We start from the raw sequence: 25,204 nt of genomic DNA, 5'->3' as shown, positions 1-25,204 counted from the left end.
GTCCACATAAAACCACATACTATGATGATATTATCAAGTATTTCCTATAACCCTTCCCAAAGGGTTGCAGTTTCGTTTTGTAAGATCATTCATAGCATACAAGAGCCTTGCACACCAAGCAAACATGTTTGCATATTCCTGATAACAGCCTATTAGGTCTGTTCAACAGATCTGCTAGTAGATGTTTCCAATACTTGATACAAAAATAGTTACAGAAAATGGCATAGGATAGTATAACAGGTGATTATAAACAGACAAGCACATCAGAAGGGAAGATGACAAATTTTATTGTTACAAAACAAAAAATTTTAACTTCAGTCATTTGAGTAATTCCAAGAGCAGACTAAGGGCTTAATCCTCACACAGGCACCAAGTCAGGCACAGTAGGTAGCTACAAATCATAAAAGGGCTTCTTTCCTACCTAGAATACTCTTCATCTTTCATGCTTTGGAATTAGGTTAAAAACCCAACCTAGTCAGTTTCCATTATTTTTTTTTTTCTAAATGAGATCTAGATGTTAACTAGTTTAATGAAAATTAGTCACTAAATCCTGGCCTGAGATCCACATTTCCTTTAAAACAAATAGAAGAATCTAAAGTGTGCACATTTCTGAGAGCCCAAATGCAGACCTTGCAGGCTCAGACCTCAGTCTCACCTTATGCATGTGGGAGAATGGAGACGAAGACCATCACCTGAGCTGAGGAGGGCCAGAGCTCCAGCTCCAGCACAGATACTTCCCAGGACAGCAGGAAAGGAGGTAGCAAGGACTCAGGCTGACATCTGAAGCATTAATAAGCTAATGTGCCTGGCAGAGGGGAGCCTCATGAAGCACAAAATGCCATTCACCTGTGCTGTCCACAAACCTGAGGTTTCCATGTCAAGATTTAAAGGACACAGTGGCATGTGTGACAAGGCAGAAAAAAAGCAATTATCATTTTGGGGGCTGCTTAAGAAATCCAGCTGTTTTCTGCCTAATTGGACCTAGTGCCTATCTGTTTGCCCTTACATTGGAGAACATAAAAGGTTTAAATGTCTACTTCCACACCTCCAGGCCCTTGTTAATCCTTATAAACAACTCAGCTAGCATATTACTGTTTCAAGGAAGCATAGGATTAGAGGTATGTGAGAAGTATATTTATTGAAGGGAAGACTCAGTAAGTTCTAGGATTCTAAAAATCAAGACTATCCCAGAACCAAAACCTTCAAGTACTAAATCTACCCTATCTGAATTCTGGTTCAAATGCAACTGACTGAATTACTACTGGAAAATAAGAACACTTTTTATTCCACTTACTATGAAATCTAATATAACCAACTGCTAAATTTAAACCTACTAAATCTTTTGAGTTGTGCATATGTAATTATATTTAACAAGTTGCTGCCATGGCAAGATCTCTAAAGAAACAAGATTGTGAATAATTAGAATCACTGAAAAATTAGCTAGAAGAAATTAATGCAGCATTTGGAGACAGATAATATAATCACCCCCCAAATTCAGTTGACTGCTCTTTATCTACATGTCTGTGAGAGGATTAATTGCACAAATTATTCTAATAAGGTAGGCCAACACTGAATATAATATTTAATCATTCTATAGTCAGAGCTATAGTGCTGTAACCAGAATTTTCACAAATGGTTTGAAGGTTGAAAGTTGCCTGATGTTAAAAGCTATAGCTTTGTCCCATGACTATCTGAATCTCTACCCAAAGCAATGAAGTTATCGCCCAGAAAGCAGCAGTCTGTAAGCAAGTCCATGCCAGTGAGGAAAGGTGCTAGAGTGCTGTCATATGTAAACAGTCATCCAAGATCATGGAATAATTACTAGTGTTCCTGAAGATGGCCAAGGGAGTTCAGCTGACTTTTTTTTTTTTCAAATGTTCATCATGGGAGTTTTTGACATAGAGGTCAGCTTTTTCTTAAGTTGTCAAACTGCATCTGGTTCCAAGTATGAGCCAAAATATTTGCAGTGCTTCGAATGATGCCAGTAATTGTTCAACTTTCAAAGTCCCATACTGTAAAAGTAGATTGTGTGGTTTCCATAAATAGCAAACAATAATAATTACCTTACAGTGAATAACTTGTACTTTAGGTGACAAACTTTTTAATTACCATATATTTCAAGATTTTTTTAATTCAAAACTAGGAATAAAAATGGGTTTAATCATTCACAAACACTTAACTATTTGTCACTTAATTTCAAGCAATACATACTCAGTCCTCTTGTAGTTTGGTTTGATATAGGTTTTTCACTGGTTAAGTTTTTGCAAATTATATATAAAGAATGCTAAAAGTGCTGTATTTCCCTTTCTTCCACAGTAAGAAATAAAGATTTAAGGTGGCAGTTAATTAGATGTTTTTAAATGCTATCCCTTAAAATTCCATCTATTCACTTAAAAGTTTTAAATAACCTAGCATAAGGTTGTATAAAGACCATCAATATAAAATGAGGCAAAATTATGATTTAACATGACCATGTTAAATATGGTTAAAAAATGTTAAGGTCTTTAATATCCTGAATGTGTAGTCAACTACCCTATTTTTGCATTGTCAAACACATAGTTTACAGTTGCAGAAGACAGAATGACAGCACAAGAATCTGTATTGCTCTTTAAAAATTCAACATCTGCACACGTTCAAAGTTTCAGACATTTTATCTCCTTAATCAAATGACAAGTCCATAAATGTATCAGCTCTAAATGGAGATGACACTTTCAAATTTAAAAGTCCCTAAAATGTATGGTATTGATTTTGAACTTGTGTTATAATTCCAATAAAATTTTTTGTACTTTTATTATGTTATCTTGTAGAGGTAGGCCCTTCACAATTGCTGTCCAAGTCATTTTATTTAAAAATCTTGGCAACATGCACATAACATGACAGTGTGTTTTAACAGCAGACAAAACTTGTTTTTAAAAATGTGTTTAATTTCAAAAGGGAAGTCTTTGGAAATTTCAATGACTCAGTTTTAGAGATTTCATTAAGACTCAAGCATTTGCTAGTATTTCTCCTTATTAACATGAAAATATAAAAACTACTTTTCCTCATTAAAGCTCCTGTATTTCACAGAAAAATAAAAGCCCAGAAATTCACGGACATAATAAAATTTAAATCTCATGCAATTTAATAGCCATAAATGTCCTTCTAAGAAGCTATAGGGCACTACCTTTGCCCTGTCCATAAAATAGCAACTCTTCAACTGGAATTTCATACTTAAAAAACAGTAAGTTTTATGTTGTGACTGGAAATATAGTTGCCTAGGCGTTTCTTTTCTGGGGAGCAAGGTTACAGGGAGAAGGGACATATAATTATACACAGTTACAAAGTATCCTAGAGATCATTCACAATAAAAGAGGCCAAGTCTGATAAATGGCAACACACATTCATGAAGGAGGCTTCTGACAGACCCAGAAACTGTCTCTTCCACTTCTCATTTATTCTTATGAAAAATTTCAGTCCTGATAGCTGTAGCAGAAAGTCAGCCTTCAATCTAAAAACCACTACAATGCTGCACTGTGGTTCATCCAAATCATGGTTAGCAAATTCCAGCTTATATTTAAGAAAATTCAATTTCCAAATAATTGAGATAAAACTTATACTGTGCTTGATTCTATTTGTCACTGTTAACTTTAGTCTGAGCAGTTTGTGATGATTCTAAATATGTGTTCATTTAGTTGCTGGATTGAGAATTGCCTTTAACCAGCAAGGATCTACCAACCTTTAAAGTTACTGATACAAAGAGTAAACTGAGTAACTTGTAGAACTGGCACATGTAATTGATATGGTTTTCATACTATACATGCAGCTCTTATAAATACTAAAAGGCATTTTGCCAGTCTCAACATGCTTTCTTTATTGTGAATCCCATTAATGTGACCAGTTATTAATGGAATTTTCTGTAGGGTACAGTTCCATTAAGCTTTACTTATAAAAAACAACAGTCTGCTGTTCTTTCATTTCCAAACAACTTACTATGTTTAAGAAATCATATTAAAATATAAATTGGCAGAAAATAACCAATAGACCTATGGTTAATAAAGCAGTGTCACAGTTGCATAAAGGTGTTTAATTTTATGTATGCATTAACCATCAAAAGAAGAGGTCAAATGAATTCTTTCCTTTAATACAAACTTGAACAGCATCTGTAAATGCCTCATTTAAAATGAGTTGATAAGGAGAGTTTAGAAAAGTCCAAGTAATAAAATGTATTCAATTACTTGGCAGTTAAAAAGCTAATGCAACAATGTTACATCCAGATAAAAAACAGTATTCAAAAGCAATTCAAATACCGAAAAGGGTTTCAAATTGAATATTTTATTAACATGGTAGTTGTCTTTTTAACATGTGCACACACACTCGCACACTCAGAATGATCTGCCTGGGGAAAAAAGACTAACTATACCTAAGGGGAAAATGAAAAATAAAAAAATTCCTGTAGATTTTCATTATTGTAGGCAATTATGTCCACATCACTTACAAAGCTATTGCCAAATCTGTCCAAGGAAGCAAAGTTTGAAAGGGGGAAAAAATCTTGGGGAAAATTCAACAGTGGCATAGCAGAGCTCTCAATATGAGAAAGCTGACATAATGTGGACTTTTGCTGTGAAATTTCTTTGCAAAATATGGGAAGAGGTTTATCAATGGGCAGAAAATAAGAGAAGGCGGTGTGAAGTAGGCTTTTGCAGTCATTTTTCCTCACAGTATTGTGCAGGGTCATCAAGAAAATGCTTAGTCTTTCTCTGGAACCAGTTTCAGAACTTTTCCAATTGCAATGGTCTTACCTAGAAATAAAATGTATTAAGGCTTATTAACCAAACAAAATGTTTTCACTATACAAATTACTGATTAATAGCTTTATTCACTAAAACCATGATTTCTGGTTATTTAATTTTAAGTGAGTCTTACTGAGACATGGCATGTTAATACAATACCATTAAAAAATTAATGAATTACAGTGCATGCAACAATGTGGCTGAACTTTTAAAAATATGTCTAGCACTTGTAATGCTAACTACTCTTGCCTTTACTTCTCCTTCACATCTCCTATTCATGACTCAAGGACTTTCTTCTCCCCTTACAGACAAAAGTTATGCAATTTGGGAGTCTTTTAGATAGACCCACTGAAGGGGCACTCCAATTGCCTCACCCTGTGTCCCTGTTCAGCATGGAAGAAGCCAGAGCGGTCTGCATCCCAATTCCCTATTGGCAATTTGGGTAACCTCTTCAGAGGATGGCGTGATAACAACAGGATGTAGGAACTGGCTAGGCAGTTAGGGTAAAAAGACCCCAAAGAAAAGTAGCCAGTCTCTTAGCTAAAAGTCAAAATGTCCTTGGGCCTCTTAGAAACACACTGTTCCAAAGACCAAAAATGTCAAGAGTATTTGGGAGCTTTTATCTAATCCCTAAAAGATGTTAGGAGGGAGGAATGTTAAAAATATTCAGAGGGGGGAATGTTAAAGTAGCAAAAATCCCGAAGAAAGAAAGAAAGAAAGAAAGAGAGAGAGAGAGAAAGAAAAAGAAAAAGGAAAGAAAGAGGAAGAGAAAAGGAAAGAATACATGAAGTTGTCAGAAAAAAGTGATGGGGAGATATGGGAGGAGTTGGAGGGATCGTGGATTTGATCAAAACACCTTATATGCATATATAATAACATTTTTTTAAAGTTAAAAAAAATATGGTCCATTTATCCATAAAGCTACCATATATCTTATTGCTACTGTGCTTTAGCAACTAAAAAAGATAGAGCTTGCAATTCAGTGAAAACATCCTTCCAACAGCATACCTATAGGCTCAAGGGGATATAAATACAAATTCAGTGTTCTTAGGAAAACACATTTAAAGCCCAAGTGATCTTCCTCCCTTCATTAACTTCTATTGAGTTGAACATGGTGCAAATGTGTGTAATCCCAGCACTTGGGAAGCTAAAGCAGATGGACCACTAATTCAAAGCTAGCTGGGCTACATAATGAGTTATACATCAAAAGACTGCCTCAAAAAAATAAAAATGTTATCTCAGCAAATTAAGGAATTTAAAGTGAAACCAGAACCTGGACAAACTTGTACTTATATTGATTTATTATACTGATTTATTTAAAATATGGTTCAGGGATTATATACACTGCCGTGGCTTAACACAGTATTGGAAACTGCCATATTCTGTATTTCAGTTGAACCATAAAGCTTTATGTATTATTCTAGTCTTAAAATAGTTATTTAAAAATAAATAAATAGCTGGGTGTGGTGGCGCACACCTTTAATCCCAGCACTTGGGAGGCAGAGGCAGGCGGATCTCTGTGAATTCAAGGCCAGCCTGGTCTAGGTAGTGAGTTCCAGGATAGCTGGGGCTTCAGGGAGACCCTGCTTCAAAAAGACAAAAATAAATAAATAAATAAAATAAAATAAATTATTTAGCCAGGCATGGGAACTTAACACTTGTAATCTAAGCACTCAGGAGGCTGAGGCAGGAAGGATTATAATGAGTTGCAGGTCACCGAGGTTACAATGAGACCCTGTTAGGGATGTAGCCCAAACAGTAGAGTGCTTGCCTAGCATGAATGAAACCTGGGTCTGATGGCCAGCAACTGGATAGCAGAGGCAAGACCAGAAGTCCAAGGTCATCCTAAAATACATAGTGAGCTGAGGTTAGCCTGGGTGTGGTGGTGCACACATTTAGTCCCAGCACTCCAGAGGCAAAAGCAAGTGGATTTCTGTGAGTTGGAGGCCAGCCTGGTCTACATAGTGAGTTCCAGGCCAGCTGGGACTACATGGAGACCCTGTCTCAAAAAAAACCAAAAACAAACACTTTACTTAAATTAGAAATGGGCCACAACAGTCATTTTGCTTCCACACCAAGAAATTTCATGACTGTTAGAGGATCAAAGGTAGACAGAAATGACCCTATGTCAAATTCCATTTGTTTAATATATTCAGCACAATACACTTATATGACTATTACCAAATATGAATCTGAGTTTTTCTTTGGAAGTGCTAAAGCCTGACATTAAAGACACTGATTAAAAAGCTTACCCTCATCTCTTAAGGTAAAACGACCCATTTGAGGGAAGTCTTTAAAAGTCTCAAGACAGATGGTTCCTGCTGTCCTCAAACGAGCAATGCATACTTGATCTTGTTTCACAAAACGGGGCCGAGTCTTACTTTTTTCTCCTGATTTTTTGTCTACCAAGCAGATTAAGGCCTATCCAAGAAAAGAGGATGAGAAGGTCAAAAAAATGTCAAATATAGGTAACTTGAAGAATAAAATGTAGGGAGCTGGGTGTAGGCACACCTTTATTCCCAGTACTCAGCAGGCAAAGACAGAGACAGGCTGATCTCTATGAGACAGAGGCCAGGCTGGTGTACATATCAAGTTCCAGGCCAGCTAGGGTACAAGGAGACCTTGTCTTTGAAAAAGAAATGTAGGGCTAGAGAGATGGCTCAGCAGTTAAGAGTGCTGGCTGCTCTTGCACAGGACCCGAGTTCAGTTCCTAGCACCCACATGACTGCTAACAACCACTTGTAAACTCCAGTTCCAGGGGATGCAATGCCCTCTTCTGACTTCTGCAGGCATTGCACAAGGTGCACTTATATGCATGCAGACAATACACTCATACCCATAAAATAAAAAATATATATATTTTAAAACAAATGAAATGTAACCCAGTAAGTGGTATTGAACACCTATGATCCCAGCATTTGAGAAGCTAAGGCAGGAGGCTCATGAGTTCCAAGCCACCTTAGCTACAAAGTAAGACTATCTCGAAAAACAAGGCTATGGAGATGTCTCCAGCAGGTGTTAAAGAAAAAAAAAAAAAGTGCTTGCCAAGTAAACTTGATGATCTGAGTTCAGTAACTGGAACTGGAGTAAAAGTGATACAGAGAGAACTGACTCCAGCCAGGTGTGTGGCCCATGCCTTTAATCCCAGCACTTGGGAGGCAGAGGCATACTGATCTCTGAGTTCAAGGCCAGCCTGGTCTACAAAATGAGTTCCAGACCAGCTGGGGCTACAGGAGACCCTGTCTCAAAAAGACCAAAAAAGAAAAAAAAAAAAAAAAAAAGAGAACTGACTCCATAAAGTTGTCCTCTGACCTTCACATATGGGTATAGCACACTGTGTCCCTCCCCCAGCTAAAAAAAAAAAAAAAAAGGTTATAACTACAAATGTATAAGCCAGGTGTGGTGACACACACCTTTAATCCCAACATCCTGGAGGCAGAGGCAGGTGGATCTCTGTGAGATGAGGCCAGCCTGGTCTACATAGCATGTTACAGGCCAGCTGTGACTACATAAAGACCCTGTCTCAAAAACAAAACAAACAAAAAGTAAATAAAAAATAGAAATGTATTAGTACTGTTGATCAGAAATTATCAAGATACAGTCTTCAAATAAAATTAATAAACCAATTAGCCTAGAAACAAACTCAACTCACTGTTATTTCGACTTCTTCAATACAGGTATGAATATGCAGCACCGCATTATACCCTGGGCAGATGATGGACTTGTGCTCTATAATTACTATCTGTCAAATTAAAAAACAAAACAACTTAATCCTTTAAAAAAACCTCAATGTACTAAAGATAAAACATCAAAAGAAGTAACAGACTTCACCATCTCAGTAGGAACAGTGGCCTTTAGGATGTGTTGCACCTTATTATTTTGTTGACAGGATGGGTCAAGTTGCCCAATCTCAAAGCATGAATTTAAGCATCATAGTCTAGAGAAATTAGCAAGTGCCAGGCTTACTTCAATTCAGCAGGTAGCCACTTATTGGCACTTTCCCTCTATATTACCCACTAATGTAATCTTATCTTTACTTCCCATAAACTCCCTAAATGTGATATCATCCTTTAATTCTTTTTTTTTTTGGGGGGGGGGGGTCTTTCTGAGACAGGGTCTCCCTGAAGCCCCAGCTAGCCTGGAACTCACTTTGTAGACCAGGCAGCCCTCCAACTCACAGAGATCTGCCTGCCTCTGCCTCAAAAAGACCAAAAAAAAAAAAAAAAAAAAAAAATCTGTTAATTAAACCAGTTACATACTATGTCACTTTCCTATGTAACCAATGGCTAAAAACATACTTGCAGATAACTATGCTGTTATTAAAATGAAGGACTTCTCAAACATTATAGATACTATACTACCGTTACTGTTTTTAAAGTGAACATTACCCTACATTTTTATCTACCATCTTGAAACTTTATGTGTAAGATATTATCTTACATTGTGATATACAAATGAGTCAAACTATTTCAATTCCTCTTATTGGTTAGGTGGCATGTCACAAATATTCAGGATAAAAGACACTGAAATTCTAGCTTCATTTCAATTTTAACTATCAAGACAACTTCAATAACTTGTTTACCTGGGCATCAAATGTGCGTCCAGAATGACAAAGATTATTAAGATCACAAAGTATGAATCCTGGAAGAATCTCCTCCTCTTCAATTCCTTTCAGTCTGATTTTGAGGTTTTCACCTGGAGCTACAGAATCGGTTTCTACATCATCAGAAAGTATTCCAAGAACTTCCACGTTGTGCTTGAAAAGAAACCAAGATTGGAGGTTTCCTGATACATTCACTGCATTACAGGACAATAAATGACCCAATGCTCATTTACTAAAGCACTACAAATCACAAGTGATGAGCCAAATTAATTTTTATGAGAAGGGACTCAAACCCAGTGACTAATGCATGCAATCTACCACTTGCTACAAAGTCCTAACTTGTTTGTCTCATTGTTTTATGTGTACAAGTGTTTTGCCTGCATGTAAAGGCACAATGTACGTGCCTAGTACCTGCAGAGGCTAGAAACAGGTGTCAGATCCTCTTGGAGTTAAGGATGGGTGTTGGCTGTCATGTGGGCTAGAACTGAACTCAGGTAGTCCAGAATAGTAACTGTTAACAACCGAGCCATCTCTCTAGTCCCTAACCTGTCATTTTTAATATAACATTCTAATAATGAAAACAGGACAAACTACACTTTCATCACTGGCCATCTGTACTTTATGGAAATATCCACTCCATTCCTTTGCCTATTACTAAATTAGGTTATTTGGGACATTTTAAGAGTCCTTCATATAGTCTGGATATTAACCCCCTATGATATACATAATTTGCACCATTTTTTTGTCTTTTTGAGACAGGGTGTCCTTGTAGCCCCAGCTGGCCTAGAGCTCACTATATAGACCAGACTGGTCTCAGAGATCTGCCTCCCAAGTGCTGGGATTAAAGGTGTGTGCCACCACACCCAGGTCAATTTGCACATTTTACAGCAACCCTATTAATTAAGAATAAAGTAGTCTGGGGTCTCTTTTTCTTTTCTCTCTGGAAGATAGGCTCTTATTATGTAGCTCTGACTGGCCTGAAACTCACCATACTGACAAGGCTTGAATTCAGAAATCCAGCTGCCTCTGCTTCCTGAGTGCTGGGATTAAAAGTGGGCACCACCATACCTGGCCTGATGTTTTTTTTTGAATGAGGGTCTTGCTTTGTAGCTCAAGCTACCCTCCAACTCACAGCGAACCTCCTCCCTTTGAAGTAGTATAATTATAGGCATGTGTCACCATGCCCAGGTCATGGGATCTATGTCTTTTAAAATGCTTTCTCACTGAGACTCAGGAGGACTAAGCTGAACTGGTTTTCTTTTATAATTTTTTTAGCTTATTTTATGTGTAGGTGTATACTGCCTGCATGTAGGTAAGTATACCCGTGTCATGCAATGCCTGCGAGGACAGAAGAGGGCGTTGGAGCCCCTGGAACTGGCATTATGGACAGTTGTTAGCTACCATGTGGGTGCTGGGATTTGAACCCAGGTCTTCTGCAAGAACAGTCAGTGTTCTTAACCACTAAGCCATCTCTCCAGCCCCCTTAAATTTTATTTCTTAAAAATAATTTTTTGCCGGGCGTGGTGGCGCACGCCTTTAATCCCAGCACTTGGGAGGTAGAGGCAGGCGGATCTCTGTGAGTTCAAGGCCAGCCTGGTCTACATAGTGAGTTCCAGGACAGCTGGGGCTACAGGGAGACCCTGTCTCAAAAAGACCAAAAATAATAATTTTTTACTTATGCATATATGAGTGTATGCACATGTCTGTGGGTAGCCCCAGAAGCCAGAAAGATACCCTGAAGCTGGCATTATAGGCAGTTGTGAGCTACCCAACATAGGTGTTGGCAACAGGTCCTCTGGAAGAACAGTGACAGTCTTAGCCACTAAGCCATCTCTAGCCCTGAACTGAGTTTTTAAAGTTATTTAACAGTTCTATGACACAATATCCTCACCCAGTAATTAGTAAAAAGTGTCAGCCTCAGCCAGGTGTGGTGGAGCATGCCTGTAGTCCCAGCACTGGGAGGCAGAGGCAGGCGGATTTCTGTGAGTTCGAGGCCAGCCTGGTCTACATAGTGAGTTCCAGGCCAGCTGGGGCTACAGGGAGACCCTATTTCAAAAAGACAAAAAAAAATAAAAGGTGGCAGCCTCCACACAGAAAACCAGCCTCTTCCTCCATACTAGTTACTAAGGCCCCTCACCTGCAGATATACTTGGGCACTAATTACACTTGCTGATAGAGAATTTTTATTTTTTGTGGTGGTCTAATGCATCTAACATAAAATTTATCCTTTAAAACAATTTGCAGGGGCTGGGGAGATGGCTCAGCTATAAGAGCACTGCTATTCTTGGAGGACCTAGATTTCATTCCCAGCACCACATGGGTGCTAACAAGGGACCCCATCTCACAGTTTCAGAGGACCTGTCACTCTCTTCTGGCCTCTGTGGGCACGCATACACAGGTACACTTAATATACATGTAGGCAAAATACTCATAAGATAAAAATAAATTTAAAAAGGTAAAACCATTTTGCAGTGTATAATTCAGTAGCATACAACTACCACTGTTTAGTTTCAAGGTATCTTCTTAGCCCCTAAAAGAAAACCCACTAAACGGTCATTCCCTGTTATCCCTCCCAGCCTCTTGCAATACCTGGTTACTTACAACAGCTCTACAGTAAAAAGAGCAGTCAGAAACTTACAAAGGAATAATTCATACTGACTTTTCATACTTTAATATAACTCTAATAAGACAGGAAGTTTAAAAGACCCATTTAGGATAAAGAATGTAGTCTCTGCTTTCAAATCAAAAGCAAAACTTGGGGACACTCATTCATTAAAATTTTCCCATTACAAAAACCGTAAGTTAACCACATAACATATTCACAAAAACTCAAGAAAGAAAAACCACTCACATGCTGGGTATGGTGGCCTTTAATCTCAGTGCTCCAGGCAGAGGCTGGTGGAGCTACAGGGAGACCCTGTCTCAAAAAGAACCCCCTCTCCCCACCAAAAAAAAACCCACTCACCAACTTTTTTTGGTCTTTTTTTGAGTCAGGGTCTCCCTGTAGCTCAGAACTCACTATGTAGACCAGGCTGGCCTTGAACTCAGATCCGCCTGCCTCTGCCTCCTGAGTGCTGGGACTAAAGGTGTGCGCTACCATGCCCGGCCCACTCACCAACTTTTAACAACCTTTAGATAACAGAAATCAAATAAGCAAAAACAAAACAAAACAAAACCTCAAGAAAAATTAAAAATTTTAACCAACTTTAATAGCCACTCAGACTGTATTCTCTCCCAGAGAGAGAGAATAATCAACAGCAAAAGGCAGTTACAATAGTACAGCAGCAGTAGCCAGCTTCATGCTCAGGAGACTACACACTTGATCTCATAGTTTCTTGTATTCAAACATCCAGAGAAACTTCTCTAGTGGCAAATTATAGAAATGATCCCTGAAGTACACTTTTGGACACATTATTTAAAAATATTTTTATGGCATTTTATGTGTATGAGTGTTTTGCCTGCCTGCATGTATATAAGGCATCACATGCATGAAATGCCTGCAGAGGCCAGAAGAGGGTGTTGTATCCCCTGAAACTAGAGTTATGGACAGCTGTTAGCTGACATGTGGGTGCTGGGAAGCAATCCCAGGTCTTCTGGAAGAACAGCAAATGTTCTTAACTGCTGTGCTATCTCTAGCCCAACACAGTATTTTAGTCTGTGTCTTGTCTCTCTATCCCTCTCCCTCTCCCCACTCATCCCACCAACAGAATTAAACCTGAGTTTTCTTTCCTTGCTTTCTTACTAAACTGTTTTGTCAGCCCAAAGCAAGTTACTTAACCATGCCAAATCTAAACTTTTTGGTCCACTGTAATAAGTGGGACTGGCTGATTTCCTTCACAGTGCATCTTCTGGCTCTAACATGGTGTTAATATTGTCCCTTCAACTGTCGTTGAGTTGTTACCCTATTTATTCTCATATTTCACACTTGGCATTAATAAAACAACCCCTACTTTAAAAAGCTAAGTTTTTAAAATTCCTAAGCTTTTGAAATGTATGGACTCCACTAACATTTTCAAGAGAAAATCTAATTAAGAACATACTAAGCTCTTACCTTGTTTGGCATCATTACAAGCTGCTGGCCTTTGCAAATAGATCCAGATTCCAGCTTTCCCAGGACCACAGTCCCCATATCCTGTTCAAATTTAAAATGAAAAATGTAAAAGTTTCAGACTTTTATTGCTGATCTGTAGCAGTGGAATAGCTTTAGTTTAACTAGGTGGTAGAATGCTTAGGATTAATCTTTAAAATAGAGGAGACAACAAATACTCTGTAATCATTTGTGTCAGTCTCAAGTATAATTATATTAATAATGAAGCATACCTATGATTTAGAAAGAAAACTCCAGAAAACTTCATGTGGTACAGAATTTTATGTTGGAAGATCTGATTGGTTTGTAAAGTTTAGAATAGTACTAATAAAAGGACAAAATACTTGAGGCAAAGTATTACAAGAATTTTTAATGCCCTTATACTTCAAAACAAACCTACTTAAAATTCAAGTTGAAAATCCAGCTAAAAACAATGAAATGCACTTTTTTCTTTTTTTTTTTTTTGAGAGAGGGTCTCACTGTGGGGCCCCAGGTGGCCTGAAACTTGCTACATAGACATCTGGCCTGGAACTCAATAGAAATTCACCTGCCTCTGCCTAGGATTTGCACAATGCCTGGCAAAGTGTGTTCTGACAAAATGAGCCCTCATATGTTTGGTGATATTGTAAGTTAGCACAGTATTTTTGCAAACAAGGCTACCTATCAATTTTAATGTAAAATCTTTCAGACCAGTCCCTTCATTGTATCAAGCGTTTGCAGATAAAAATGACAACATCTAAATAAACTATGCTTGTTGAGTAAATTATGGTCTACCATATGTAACCACTAAAAAGTATTAATGTAATCTATAACAAAACACATGGATTTTGCTCCCATGAAATCCAGTAACTTTAATATTTAAGGCACCTTGTACTTATCGACAATCGGCAGCCTGATTGGTCCATCAACTGATCTATTGAAGTTTGGCAAATTATCCAGATATGGAATAAATGGCAAGCCACTGAGAAAAGAACAATACCCATTAAAGAAAGTTGACACAATAATACTTTTTAAAAAAATCTACAAAGTTCTATTATTGTAACTTAAACCAGACATGATTATCACATTTTGACATTCCTCATTTAATAATGTATTACCCATTTCATGACACTTATACAGCAGAAAACTAAACTTTACTAAAAAAAGCTTCCTTAAGCCAGATATGGCACACAGGTGCCATTTTAGCGTGGGAGTGGGGCACTCAGGTAATTCCTAAATTCAAGGCTGACCTGGGCTTAATGAGACTTGTCTCAAAAAAGAAAACAAGGGGGTGGAGAGATGGCTCAGTGGTTAAGAGCACTGGCTACTCTTACTGAAGACCCGGGTTTGAATCCTAACACCGATGTGGCAGCTAACAACCATCCATAACTTCAGTTCCAAGGGATCTGACACCCTTTTCTGGCCTCTGTGGGCACTGCACACAGGTGGTACATATACATCCATGCAGACAAACATTCATACACAGAAAAATAATGAATAGAAAAATAACTGAGAAGAACCAAAATTTTCTGGCTGATTTCAAACTTCAAAGTTCTGTAGTAAGCAAGATTGTACATTATTAGCCTTCGATTAAAGACAAGAAAACAGAAGAGAACTGAGACTCAAGAAATAATCTCTTAACATTTATGGTTATTTAATTTCAATGAGGGTGGCACTCCAATGAAGAAGAGTCAGAGCTAGAAAGATGGCTGAGTGGTTAAGAGCACTGGCTGCTCTTGCATAGAGCGTGGATTCATATCCCACCACCCACAAGGTGGCTAACAACCATCAGTAACTCTTCAGGGGATCCAATACCTTCTTCTGTCCTCTGAGGGCACTGCATAACATGGGTACACATACATACATGTAAGCATGATACTCATACACATAAATATTTAAGAAATAGTCTTTCTGGGCCTGGCGTGGTGGTGTAGGCCTTTAATCCCAGCACTTGGGAGGCAGAGGCAGGTGGATCTCTGTGAGTTCAAGTCCAGCCTGGTCTACATAGTGAGTTCAAGGACAGCTGGGGCTATAGGGAGAAGCTGTCTCAAAAAAAGACCGAAAAAAAAAAAAAAAGACCAAACAAAAAGTTAAGACTTTTAACACTTAAATTACAGGGCTAAGTATCTTGTTTGTGGGTTTTTTGGAGATGGTAACACTATATAGACTAGGCTGTCTTCAAACTTGCAGTTCTATCTTAAAGGGCTAAATCTCTATGACCTTGGATCAGTCAATGTTTTTTCAATTTAAATTAAAAAAAATAATTTGATTTAAGCTGGGCGTGGTGACGCACGTCTTTAATCCCAGCACTTGGGTGGCAGAGGCAGGCAGATCTCTATGAGTTCAAGGCCAGCCTGGTCTACATAGCAAGTTCCAGGTCAGCTGGGGCTACAGGGATACAGGGAGACCCTGTCTCAAAAAGACCAAAAAAAATTTTTTTTTGATTTTTTATTTTATGTGTATGAGTGTATTGCCTGCGTGTATGTGAGTACACCCGTGTTGTGCAATGCCGCTGGGGTCAGAAGAGGGCCTCGGATTCCCCTGGAACTGGAGTTAAAGACAGTTCATAGCCGCCATGTGGTGCTGGGACTCGAACCCAGGGTCCTCTGCAAGAGCAGCCAGTGCTCCCAACTGCTGGGCCATCTCTCCAGCCCCTCAATTTAAAATTTAAATTACATTTATTTACTATGTGTTTATACACACAGAGACGGTTGGATTAAGAGCACTTGCTGCTCATGCAGAGGTCACAAGTTCAGTTCTAGGCACACATGTCAGGTAGCACACAACAACCTGTAACTACAGCTTTAGGAGGATCTGACAAATCTGGCTCCCTCGGGCAACTATTCTCATACACATATCCACGTAAAGACACAAGTATTCCACATCAGCACAACAAATACGCATAGAATGGAAGAAATATGTGCTGAATGCTCATAATGTATCTAGTAAGGGACTGGTATTCAGTACATAAGAAACCTTCTGGATTTCTGTTTGGGTAGGACTGGGAATTAAAGCAAAAGAGCCTCATGCTTACAAGGCAAGCAACCCTGACTGAGTAGTATCTCCACTGCCCATAAAGAACTATCAAGACTCAGGGCTGGAGAGATTGCTCAGTGGTTAAGAACACTGGTTATTCTTGCAGAAGAACCAGGTTTGAATCTCAGCACCCACATGGCAGCTAACAACTGTCTGTAACTCTAGTCCCAGGGGATCCGACAGCCTCTTCTGACCTCCATGGGCACTGCACAACACGGGTGAACTTACCTACATGCAGGCAATACATACATACATAAAAAAAACAAAAAAACAAAAAACTATCAAGACTGAAAAAGACCACGTAGGGCTAGAGATATGGATGAAGGGAGAAAGTACTTCCTGTACAAGCATGATGATGTGAGTTTGGATTCCCAATACCCACATAAAGGCCAAGTGGTGGTGTGCACTGTTATTCCCAGCCCTGGCGAGGCAGAGACAAACTGATCCCAGGGGCTCACTAGCCTATCGTTCTAACTGTAACAGGGAACTTCAGGTTCTGGGACTGTCTCAAAAAGTAGAAAAACAGAGAACCTGTTATCAACCTCTGGATAAGTGTACCCCCACACAGGCAAGAACATACAATACTACACTCCAAAATAAGGGGAGGGGGCACAGCATATTTAGAAAAACAAAGGTCCTGTTGTTTTGTATTTTTGTTTTGACTTCCTTTTTTGAAACAGGGTCTCTTGTGTAGCCCCAGCTGGCCTAGAACTCACTATGTAGACCAGGCTGACCTTGAACTCACAGAGATATACCTGCCTCTGCCTTCCAAGTGCTGGGACTAAAAGCGTGTGCCACCATGCCCATGGGTGCTGGTATTTTTAAAGCCAGGCTATAGACTAAAATGCTTCAATTACTTATTAATATATACCCCACTCCCTTTTTAGAAAGATAATAAAAGGTTACTCACATGTACCAAGGACAAAATTCTGATTGCTCTTTGAGATTTGCTCCAGTTAGTCCTGAGCAGGGCATAAAATGAATGTCCTTTTTGGGATTGAAGCCAACTTTTTTCAAAAACGGCACTAATTTCTCTTTACATTCTTCGTATCTACGAATATTCAGAAGTAACTATGTCAACTAAATAAACTTAATTTCATGAGTAAGCAAATTAAAAGTTTAGTAAAACTTGGAAAAAAAATACATAAATATAAAAACCATCCTTTTTTCATTGGAACATTCATAATGAAAGCTGTAAAGCATCTAAGCTTACCTCTCATTGCTCCAATTTACTGTTGGATCATCCATCTTATTAATAAGCACAATTAAGTGTTTTACACCTGCTGTCTTTGCCAACATTGCATGTTCTCTTGTCTGACCTCCTTTTTCAAATCCAGTTTCAAACTCTCCTTTTCTGGCGGAGATGACCTATTCCAAAAAAATCAAGTAATTTATTCTTATACATTGAGACATCTCCCTTTTAGCAGTAAAATGTTCTTCCTTTCAGTTCTGTTAAGAGGGTTTTCCAAGAAAATGGAAGCAAATGTGTTGCAATGGACATGTCACTTTTGAAGATTAAATGTCTCAATGGTTTAAGATTTGAGAGTTTGGGGTTGGCTAGGTGTGGCTCAGTGGTAGAGTTAGCTTCAGTAGAGTTCAATCTACAAGCACTAAAACAAACAAACAAAATGTTTTGTCTAACCCCTAAAATTCCCCAAATCTAGGATACTGCTATATAGTTCAGACATTTCAAACACTTGCTTCAGGCTAATGATTTGATGAAATGTGCAGTTTAGCAATTTCTAGGCTCTGGATTTAATCTATTATTCTATAATAAGACACAAAGATAACAGCAACGGAGAAAGAAAATGTTAACCAGGCGTGGTAGCCCATGCCTTTAATCCCAGCACTCCAGAGGTAGAGGTAGGCAGATCTCTGTGAGTTCAAGGCCAGCCTGATCTACATAGTGAGTTCCAGGACAGCTGGGGCTACAGGGAGACCTTGTCTCAAAAAGACCAAAAAAAAAAAAAAGTTAAAATGTATTCTTAGAAGTAAATTATGATGCTTTCTTGGATAGATAGGTATGACAAAAATTAATATTGTGATTATATACAATGTTAAACTCCATTGCAATCTAAATTCCAACTTTTACAAGGTAAATTAGAATATTAAAGGTAAATTGCTATAGCTCAGTGGTAGAACAGTGCTCAGCAATCTGCAATAGCCATAGGTTCAACGTTAGCACTGGGAAAGAAAAAAAGATCTAGGTAGGGCTATTTATACTAAATATACATGAATTATATCTTTCTTACCAGCACAGCCAAGTCAGCTTGAGAAGCACCACCAATCATATTTGGGACAAAACTCTTGTGGCCAGGAGCATCTAGAATTGTGAAATGCTTCTTTTCGGTTTCAAAATAGGCACGACCCACTTCTACTGTTTTACCCTTGTCTCGTTCTTCCTGATTTGTGTCTAAGGCCCAAGACAAGTACCTGGAAGAATTTTTAAATGAGTGTGAAATATCTTTAAAAATACTGTTCTGAGCCAGGTGTGGTGGCACACGCCTTTAATCCCAGCACTCGGGAGGCAGAGGCAGGTGGATCTCTGTGAGTTCAAGGCTAGCCTGGTCTACATAGTGAGTTCGGACAGCTGGTGAGACTGGACGATGGGGTCTAAAGGGGAACCCGTCAAAAAAAAAAAAAAAAAAAAAAAAAAAAAAAGAAAGAAAGAAAGAAATGTGTACTTCACTATCATTGTTCTACCATTAAATATGTAATTAAAATCTGACACCCAGATTCATGTTATTTGCGTTATAAACAGGACTAGTGAAAATAAAAACTTAAGAGAACTAAATGTGAATTGTTACAAATTAAATGTACATTGTTATGATTCAAATAGAGTTTTTACTTATTTCCATGGTCAATTTGTCTATAAACAAACATTATTCTTTTTTTCCAGGAAGTGGGGGGCAGTACAGTCTTTTTTGAGACAGGGTCTCCCTGTAGCCCCAGCTGGCCTGGAACTCACTATGTAGACCAGATTGGCCTCCAGCCAGCCTCTGCCTTTGGAGTGCTGGGATTAAAGGCGTGCCCACCACGCCCAGCTAAACAAACATTCTTAAAAATAAAATGACATCTGTAGAAAGACTTAATGCTGGGCATGGTGTTAAACATCTGTAATTCCAACACTGGGGAGACTGAGGCAGGAGGATATTGAGTGTTTAAGGCTATGCTGTAAGAGCAAGATCCTGTAGGAACAACAGAAGAAAGAGAGGCAAGAAGGAAAGAAAAATAGTCATATTATTAAGTACGATGCCACTGCGTAATGAGCTCCTTACTGGGACTGGGCTACAGAGTAAGATCTTTTTTTCTCTTTCTCTCTTAAAAAGGTGGGGGGTTGTCTTTCCACCAGGGTATCAACCACATTATGTTGCTAAAAATCACTGCTATTACCTCACTGTGTAAATATTACATAAATAATTTTACATAAATCATTTCAAACTATCTGTAATAACAGCTTATAATCTTTTTTTTTCTAACATTATTAAGACATTTTCCTTTTTCTGTCTGAGACAGGGTCTCCCTATAGCCACAGTAGACCTGGATTCGCTATGGAGACCAGGCTTGCTTCGAAATCACAGAGATCCACCTGCCTCTGCCTCCCAAGTGCTCTTTTTCCTTTTAATATGGAGGAATATAGTCTTTTTTAAAAGGAGCAACAATGTCTCACTGAGGTGAGGGCTCCAAATTTTTTGTCCTAAAGTGCTAAGGATTGAACCCAGGTTTCTCACTCATTAAGTAAGCACTCTAACACTCACTTACATTTGCACCATAATTCACTGGTAAAATTACAAAGCACTGGGGCTGGGGAGATGTTTTAGAGGTTAAGAACACTGATTGTTCTTGCAGAAGACCAGGGTTCGAATCCCAACACCCACATGACAGCTAACAACTGTCTGAAACTAGGGAATTCGATGGCCTCCACTGTCCTCCACAGGCATTGCATGACATGGGTGCAGGCAATACACACATACACATAAAATAAAAATAATAAATAAAATATTTCAAAAAAAAAAAATTACAAAGCACCACCAGGTATGGTGGTACACGCCTTTAGTCCCAGCACTTGGGAGGCAGAGGCAGGTGGATCTCTGAGATCAAGGCCAGCCTGGCCTACATAGTGAGTTCTAGGCCAGCTGGGGATAGAGATATCCTGTCTCAAAAAGACCAAAAAATAAATTAATTAATTAATTAAAAACCACAAAAAAGCCACAAAAAACTGTCAATAATAGTAATTACATCCATTCTTGCCTCCAGTATTTATTTACATTATGATCACATGTTAGGCACAATGTTTCCTTTCTCTCCAAATGCTACTGCAATATAAGTTCTATTCTTACTCATTATAAAATTTATAAATATAATATTTTAAGTTACACAATAACCCAACTATAAATGGATAGTTTATAATTTATTAAACAACTCTTCTACTACTATATGTTTGGGGCGGGCTTCCAAATTTTCTGTGTGTAAATTAGAAAATCATCAGAACCAGTCTACAAATTATGAGAGAGAATAAAACTTCCTTTATTATGATACCATTTTAAATGACAAATTTTGTTTACTCATTTTCTTGAGATAGGGCCTAACCTTGTTGCCCAGGCTGGCCCCAAACTTCGGGACTCCAGCAATCCACCTGCCTCAACCTCTAGGCATGTAACACTGTGTCTGGTTAAGAATTTATATTCAGCCCGGTGGGGTGGTACACGCCTTTAAGCCCAGCACTTGGGAGGCGGAGGCAGGGCAGATCTATGTGAGTTTTCAAGGCCAGCCTGGTCTATATAGTGAGTTCCAGGCCAGCTGGAGCTATAGGGAGACCCTGTCCCAAGAAGACCAAAAAACAAAAACAAAACAAAACAAAAAAAAGAATTCATATTCCAACAGACCACAAAAGCATTAAGGGTACAATATATCCTTTAAAAGTAATTTATAGTATCATTAACATTTACTATACCAAGTTTCTCTGTTTTTTTCTTTAGCTTCTCTTTCATATTTTTCAAGTGTCCTTTTGTCAACCATTCCAGTCAAATACCTGAAAACAGAGGAAAAAGTAAACAATTATCCAATGAAATTAGGAAAACTTTAAAGCCCTTGAAGGGAATCAGAACTGCAGAAAACAGCGATTTAATATTTTTTAAACTGACTTATGTGTTTATTTATGTGTGCATGCTCAAGCTACCAGAGTGTATATGAAGGTCAGAGGCTAGTTTGTGGGAGTCAGTTTTTCTCCTTCTGCCATGTGGATTCCAGGGACTGACTGACGATGCTCAAGCTTAGATAGTAAGCACCTTCACCAGCTAGGTCATTGCTGAGCCATCTCACTGGCCCCAAAGCAGCTCTTTCAAAGTAATCTCAACTCATATCAATACTTTGTAAAATCTATTGAATAATTAAAGCAACATTGACTTCATGAACCTCGGAGCACACACTGAGAATACAGTTGTTCTATGATATTCTTGTTAAAATGCACAACCTGGATCTAACTATGAGAAAATAGCACTCTCATCCAAATTGAAGAATTCTATGAAATAAATGAGCATTCTTTAAATTATTGAGGTGAGGGGCTAGAGCGATGGCTCAGTGGTTAAGAGTGATGCTACTCTTGTAGAAGACCTGAATTTGGTTCCCAGCACCTCTACTGGGAGGTCTGCAAGCATTCTACCTCCAGGAGATTCAACACTCTCTCTGGCCTCTCCAAAGACAAACACAGCATACACTCACATACACGTAAATAAATTTTTTTTAATCACTAAGGTCAGGGGCTGTATAGATGGCTCAATGGTTAAGAACAATGACTGCTCTTACAGAAGACCTGGGCTTGAATCCCAGCACCCACACTGTGTCTAAGAACCTTCTCCAACTCCATTTAGAGGGAATCTGACACCTTCTGTCCTCAGCAAGCACTACATGACATGGGTGCATTTACATATAGGCAGGCAAAAAACTCATACACAATGTGGAATTTAAGAACATTTAAAAAAATGGAAAAACTGGTGAAATTCAATTAAGATCTGTTGTTTAGTTAATAATGTTTACGAGTTTTTAAAAAATGAACATCAAGAGACAGGTATGGTGGCCCATACCTTTAATCCCAGCACTCAGGAGGCAGAGGAAGGCAGATCACTGTTAAGTTCTAGGTCAGCCAGGGCTACAGAGAGAGACCTTGTTTCAAAAATAAAAAAGGGGGGGGGGCAGGGCTGGAGAGCTGGCTTAGTGGTTAAGAGAGCACTGGTTATTCTTGCAGAAGACCTGTGTTCAATTCCCAGCACCCACATGGCATCTAACAACCATTTGTAAGTCTAGTTCCAGGGGATTCAACATCCTCTTCTGATCTCCGCAGGCACTGCAGACACCGGTGCACTTATCTGCATGCAAGCAATGCACACATACAAATAGAAAATAAATAAATATGTTTATATAAACAAAAAAAAATCAAAAAATAAATAAGACTATCACTATCTCATTGAAGTAGGAGCTGCAAACTTTTTTCTCTTAAGTGTTTTTTGGTTTGTTTTACAGTGCTGGGGAGTCAACTCAAAACCTTATGCATGGTAGATGAATGCTCTTAACACTGAGCTGCATCGCCCTACTTTTCCAGTTCTGGTTATTATAACATAGTTATATAGGATTTCTGACATTAGATTAAGCTGAATAAAGAGATTATGGGAACTCTTTACTGTTTCTGCAAACTTTCTGTAAGACTAAAAATGTTCAGGTTTTTAAATATAAATACTAAAGAAAAAAACATTCCACCCCTATTGTGCAGGAAATGAACTATTGTCAAAATGAAATTACACTGGGGCTGGAGAGATGGCTCAGTGGTTAAGAGCAATGGCTGACTGCTCTTGCAGAAAACTCTGGTTCAGTTCCCAGCACCCACATGGCAGCTAACAACTGTTAATAACTTCAGTTCCAGGGAGTATGATGTCCTCTTCTGACCCCTGCCAGCATTGCATATGGGTACACATGTATACATGTAGGCAATACACTCACACATAAAATAAAATAAATAAAATATATTTTAAAATGAGATTATACTGGTAGAATAGCTCATTAGTTTTGCCTGCTAGCTTTGACTCAATCCAAATCAAAGTTCCCCATCTCTAACTCTCATTCCAAATAGTCTCCAGGACAATGCTCTTCAACACCTGAGTGTAGAAAAACCACTGAAAAACCACCAAATAGCCCATAAGCAAAAAACATTATTTTTGTTGAAAAATATTAAAATGAGCATAACACATCAATCCACAGAGCCTTAGCTAAGAATATCTATTTTAAGGAAATTTTCTAAAGTAAAAGCAAAACTACCATTTAAGGGTAGTCACTTGACAACACAATGACATGCCTTCTGGATAGTCTGATGACACAGCACGAACAAACAATTACAAATGTAGGACCTTCTAATTAAAGATTTATCGGGCTGGGGGGATAACCCAATGCATAGAGTTTGTTGTGTAAGCCTAACAACCTGAGTTCTGATCTGAGCATCGTGGCACATGCCTTTAAATCCCAGCACTCAGGAGGCAGAGGCAGGCAGATCTCTGAGTGCGAAGTCAGCCTGGTTTACATATCGAGTTCCAAGATCAGCTGGGGCTGCAGAGACCCTGTCTCCAACAAAAACAGAAAACTAAAATGCATTACTAGAAGCTGATCATAGTATCTTCATACCTACGTAGCTTGTATAAAAATGTAAAATTGGGGGCTGGAGAGATGGCTCAGTTGTTAAAATGCTTGACATGCAAAAAAGGACTGGCGTTCGGATCCCCAGAGCCCATGTGTAAATGTTGGATGGGAGTGGCCACCTGTGTATAATTCCAGTGTCAGAAGGAGCTCCTCAGGGGATCCTAGATCAGGAGAGCTCTGAATTTGACTGAGAAACCCTGCCTCACTGAGTAAGCTGACATTAACCTCAGACCTCCACATGTATGCCCACACATGTGTACATACTTCTACACATACATGTGCCAACAAACATGTAAGCATGCATACACACACAAATGGAAAAATAATAAAAACTAAAGTGATAAAAACTTGGCCAGACTACCTTGCCTTTGATTAAATCCACATAAATTTCCGGAGCAAAAGAACAGTTTACTCATTCATGAGTCAAGAACAAACTTTTGGTTTGGGGACATAGCTCAGTAATAGAGCTCTTGTTTAGTATGCACAGGTCCTGGGTTCAAACCCCAGCACCAGAAGAAACAGACAACTAGCTTTTATGAATTCTGAATAAATTACACGTTTTCCTCCACTTCCAATTGGTTATATCCTATTCCATCATAAGTCAAACATGTATTTCAGTCAGGCATGGTAGAGCAAGCCTTTAATTGCAGCATTCAAGACAAGAGGAGTGCTACAAACTCAAGGCCAGCCAGACTACACGTGAGAACCTGTCCCCAAAAAACTAAAAGAATTTTAGCCAGGCACATTGCATACTTGTAATCCCAGCATCTGGGAGACAAGAGGCAGACGTTATTAGGAGTTCTAGGTTGTCCTTGGCTATACAGTTGAGTCTAAGGCCAGCCTGGGCTACATGAAACCCTGCCTCAAAAAATATAAATAACACAAAACATCTAAACTATTTAACATCATTTCTAAGCCTAGCTGACCTTAAACAAATTCAGAATACTTACATGATTTTGTCCAACAGCAAGCTCATGTAATAAAAAGCCCATCTTAAATAAAATATATCTCATGTATATGCACAGAAGGGTACGCAAACACACACAT

The 25,204-nt window shown here is 38.6% G+C and overlaps 1 protein-coding gene and 1 pseudogene across 2 annotated transcripts in view; both read right to left on the bottom strand.

Moving 5' to 3' along the window:
- Nucleotides 1-263: 263 nt before the first annotated feature.
- Gspt1 (G1 to S phase transition 1) overlaps nucleotides 264-25,204 on the bottom strand; it is a 45,117-nt gene continuing 20,176 nt past the window's right edge. The window contains exons 6-15 of one of the 2 annotated variants that reach the window (XM_008829914.2): nucleotides 21,429-21,506; nucleotides 18,727-18,907; nucleotides 17,688-17,842; nucleotides 17,385-17,525; nucleotides 14,327-14,420; nucleotides 13,424-13,504; nucleotides 9,352-9,525; nucleotides 8,422-8,511; nucleotides 7,022-7,190; nucleotides 264-4,778 (exon numbers count right to left, since the gene is read on the bottom strand). In XM_008829914.2, coding sequence (XP_008828136.1) covers nucleotides 4,726-4,778; nucleotides 7,022-7,190; nucleotides 8,422-8,511; nucleotides 9,352-9,525; nucleotides 13,424-13,504; nucleotides 14,327-14,420; nucleotides 17,385-17,525; nucleotides 17,688-17,842; nucleotides 18,727-18,907; nucleotides 21,429-21,506 — 1,216 coding nt within the window. In that variant the 3' untranslated portion in view covers nucleotides 264-4,725. The remainder of the gene's footprint in view (nucleotides 4,779-7,021; nucleotides 7,191-8,421; nucleotides 8,512-9,351; nucleotides 9,526-13,423; nucleotides 13,505-14,326; nucleotides 14,421-17,384; nucleotides 17,526-17,687; nucleotides 17,843-18,726; nucleotides 18,908-21,428; nucleotides 21,507-25,204) is intronic. The other variant, XM_008829915.3, reaches the window with a different exon arrangement.
- LOC115069800 lies at nucleotides 12,585-12,776 on the bottom strand (annotated as a pseudogene).

The sequence above is a fragment of the Nannospalax galili genome, unplaced genomic scaffold (genome assembly GCF_000622305.1).
Source record: "Nannospalax galili isolate Female #2095 unplaced genomic scaffold, S.galili_v1.0 scaffold32, whole genome shotgun sequence".
Taxonomy (NCBI): domain Eukaryota; kingdom Metazoa; phylum Chordata; class Mammalia; order Rodentia; family Spalacidae; genus Nannospalax; species Nannospalax galili.
The sequence above is the reverse complement of the archived record's forward strand: the minus strand, read 5'-3'. Positions and strand labels throughout refer to the sequence as shown.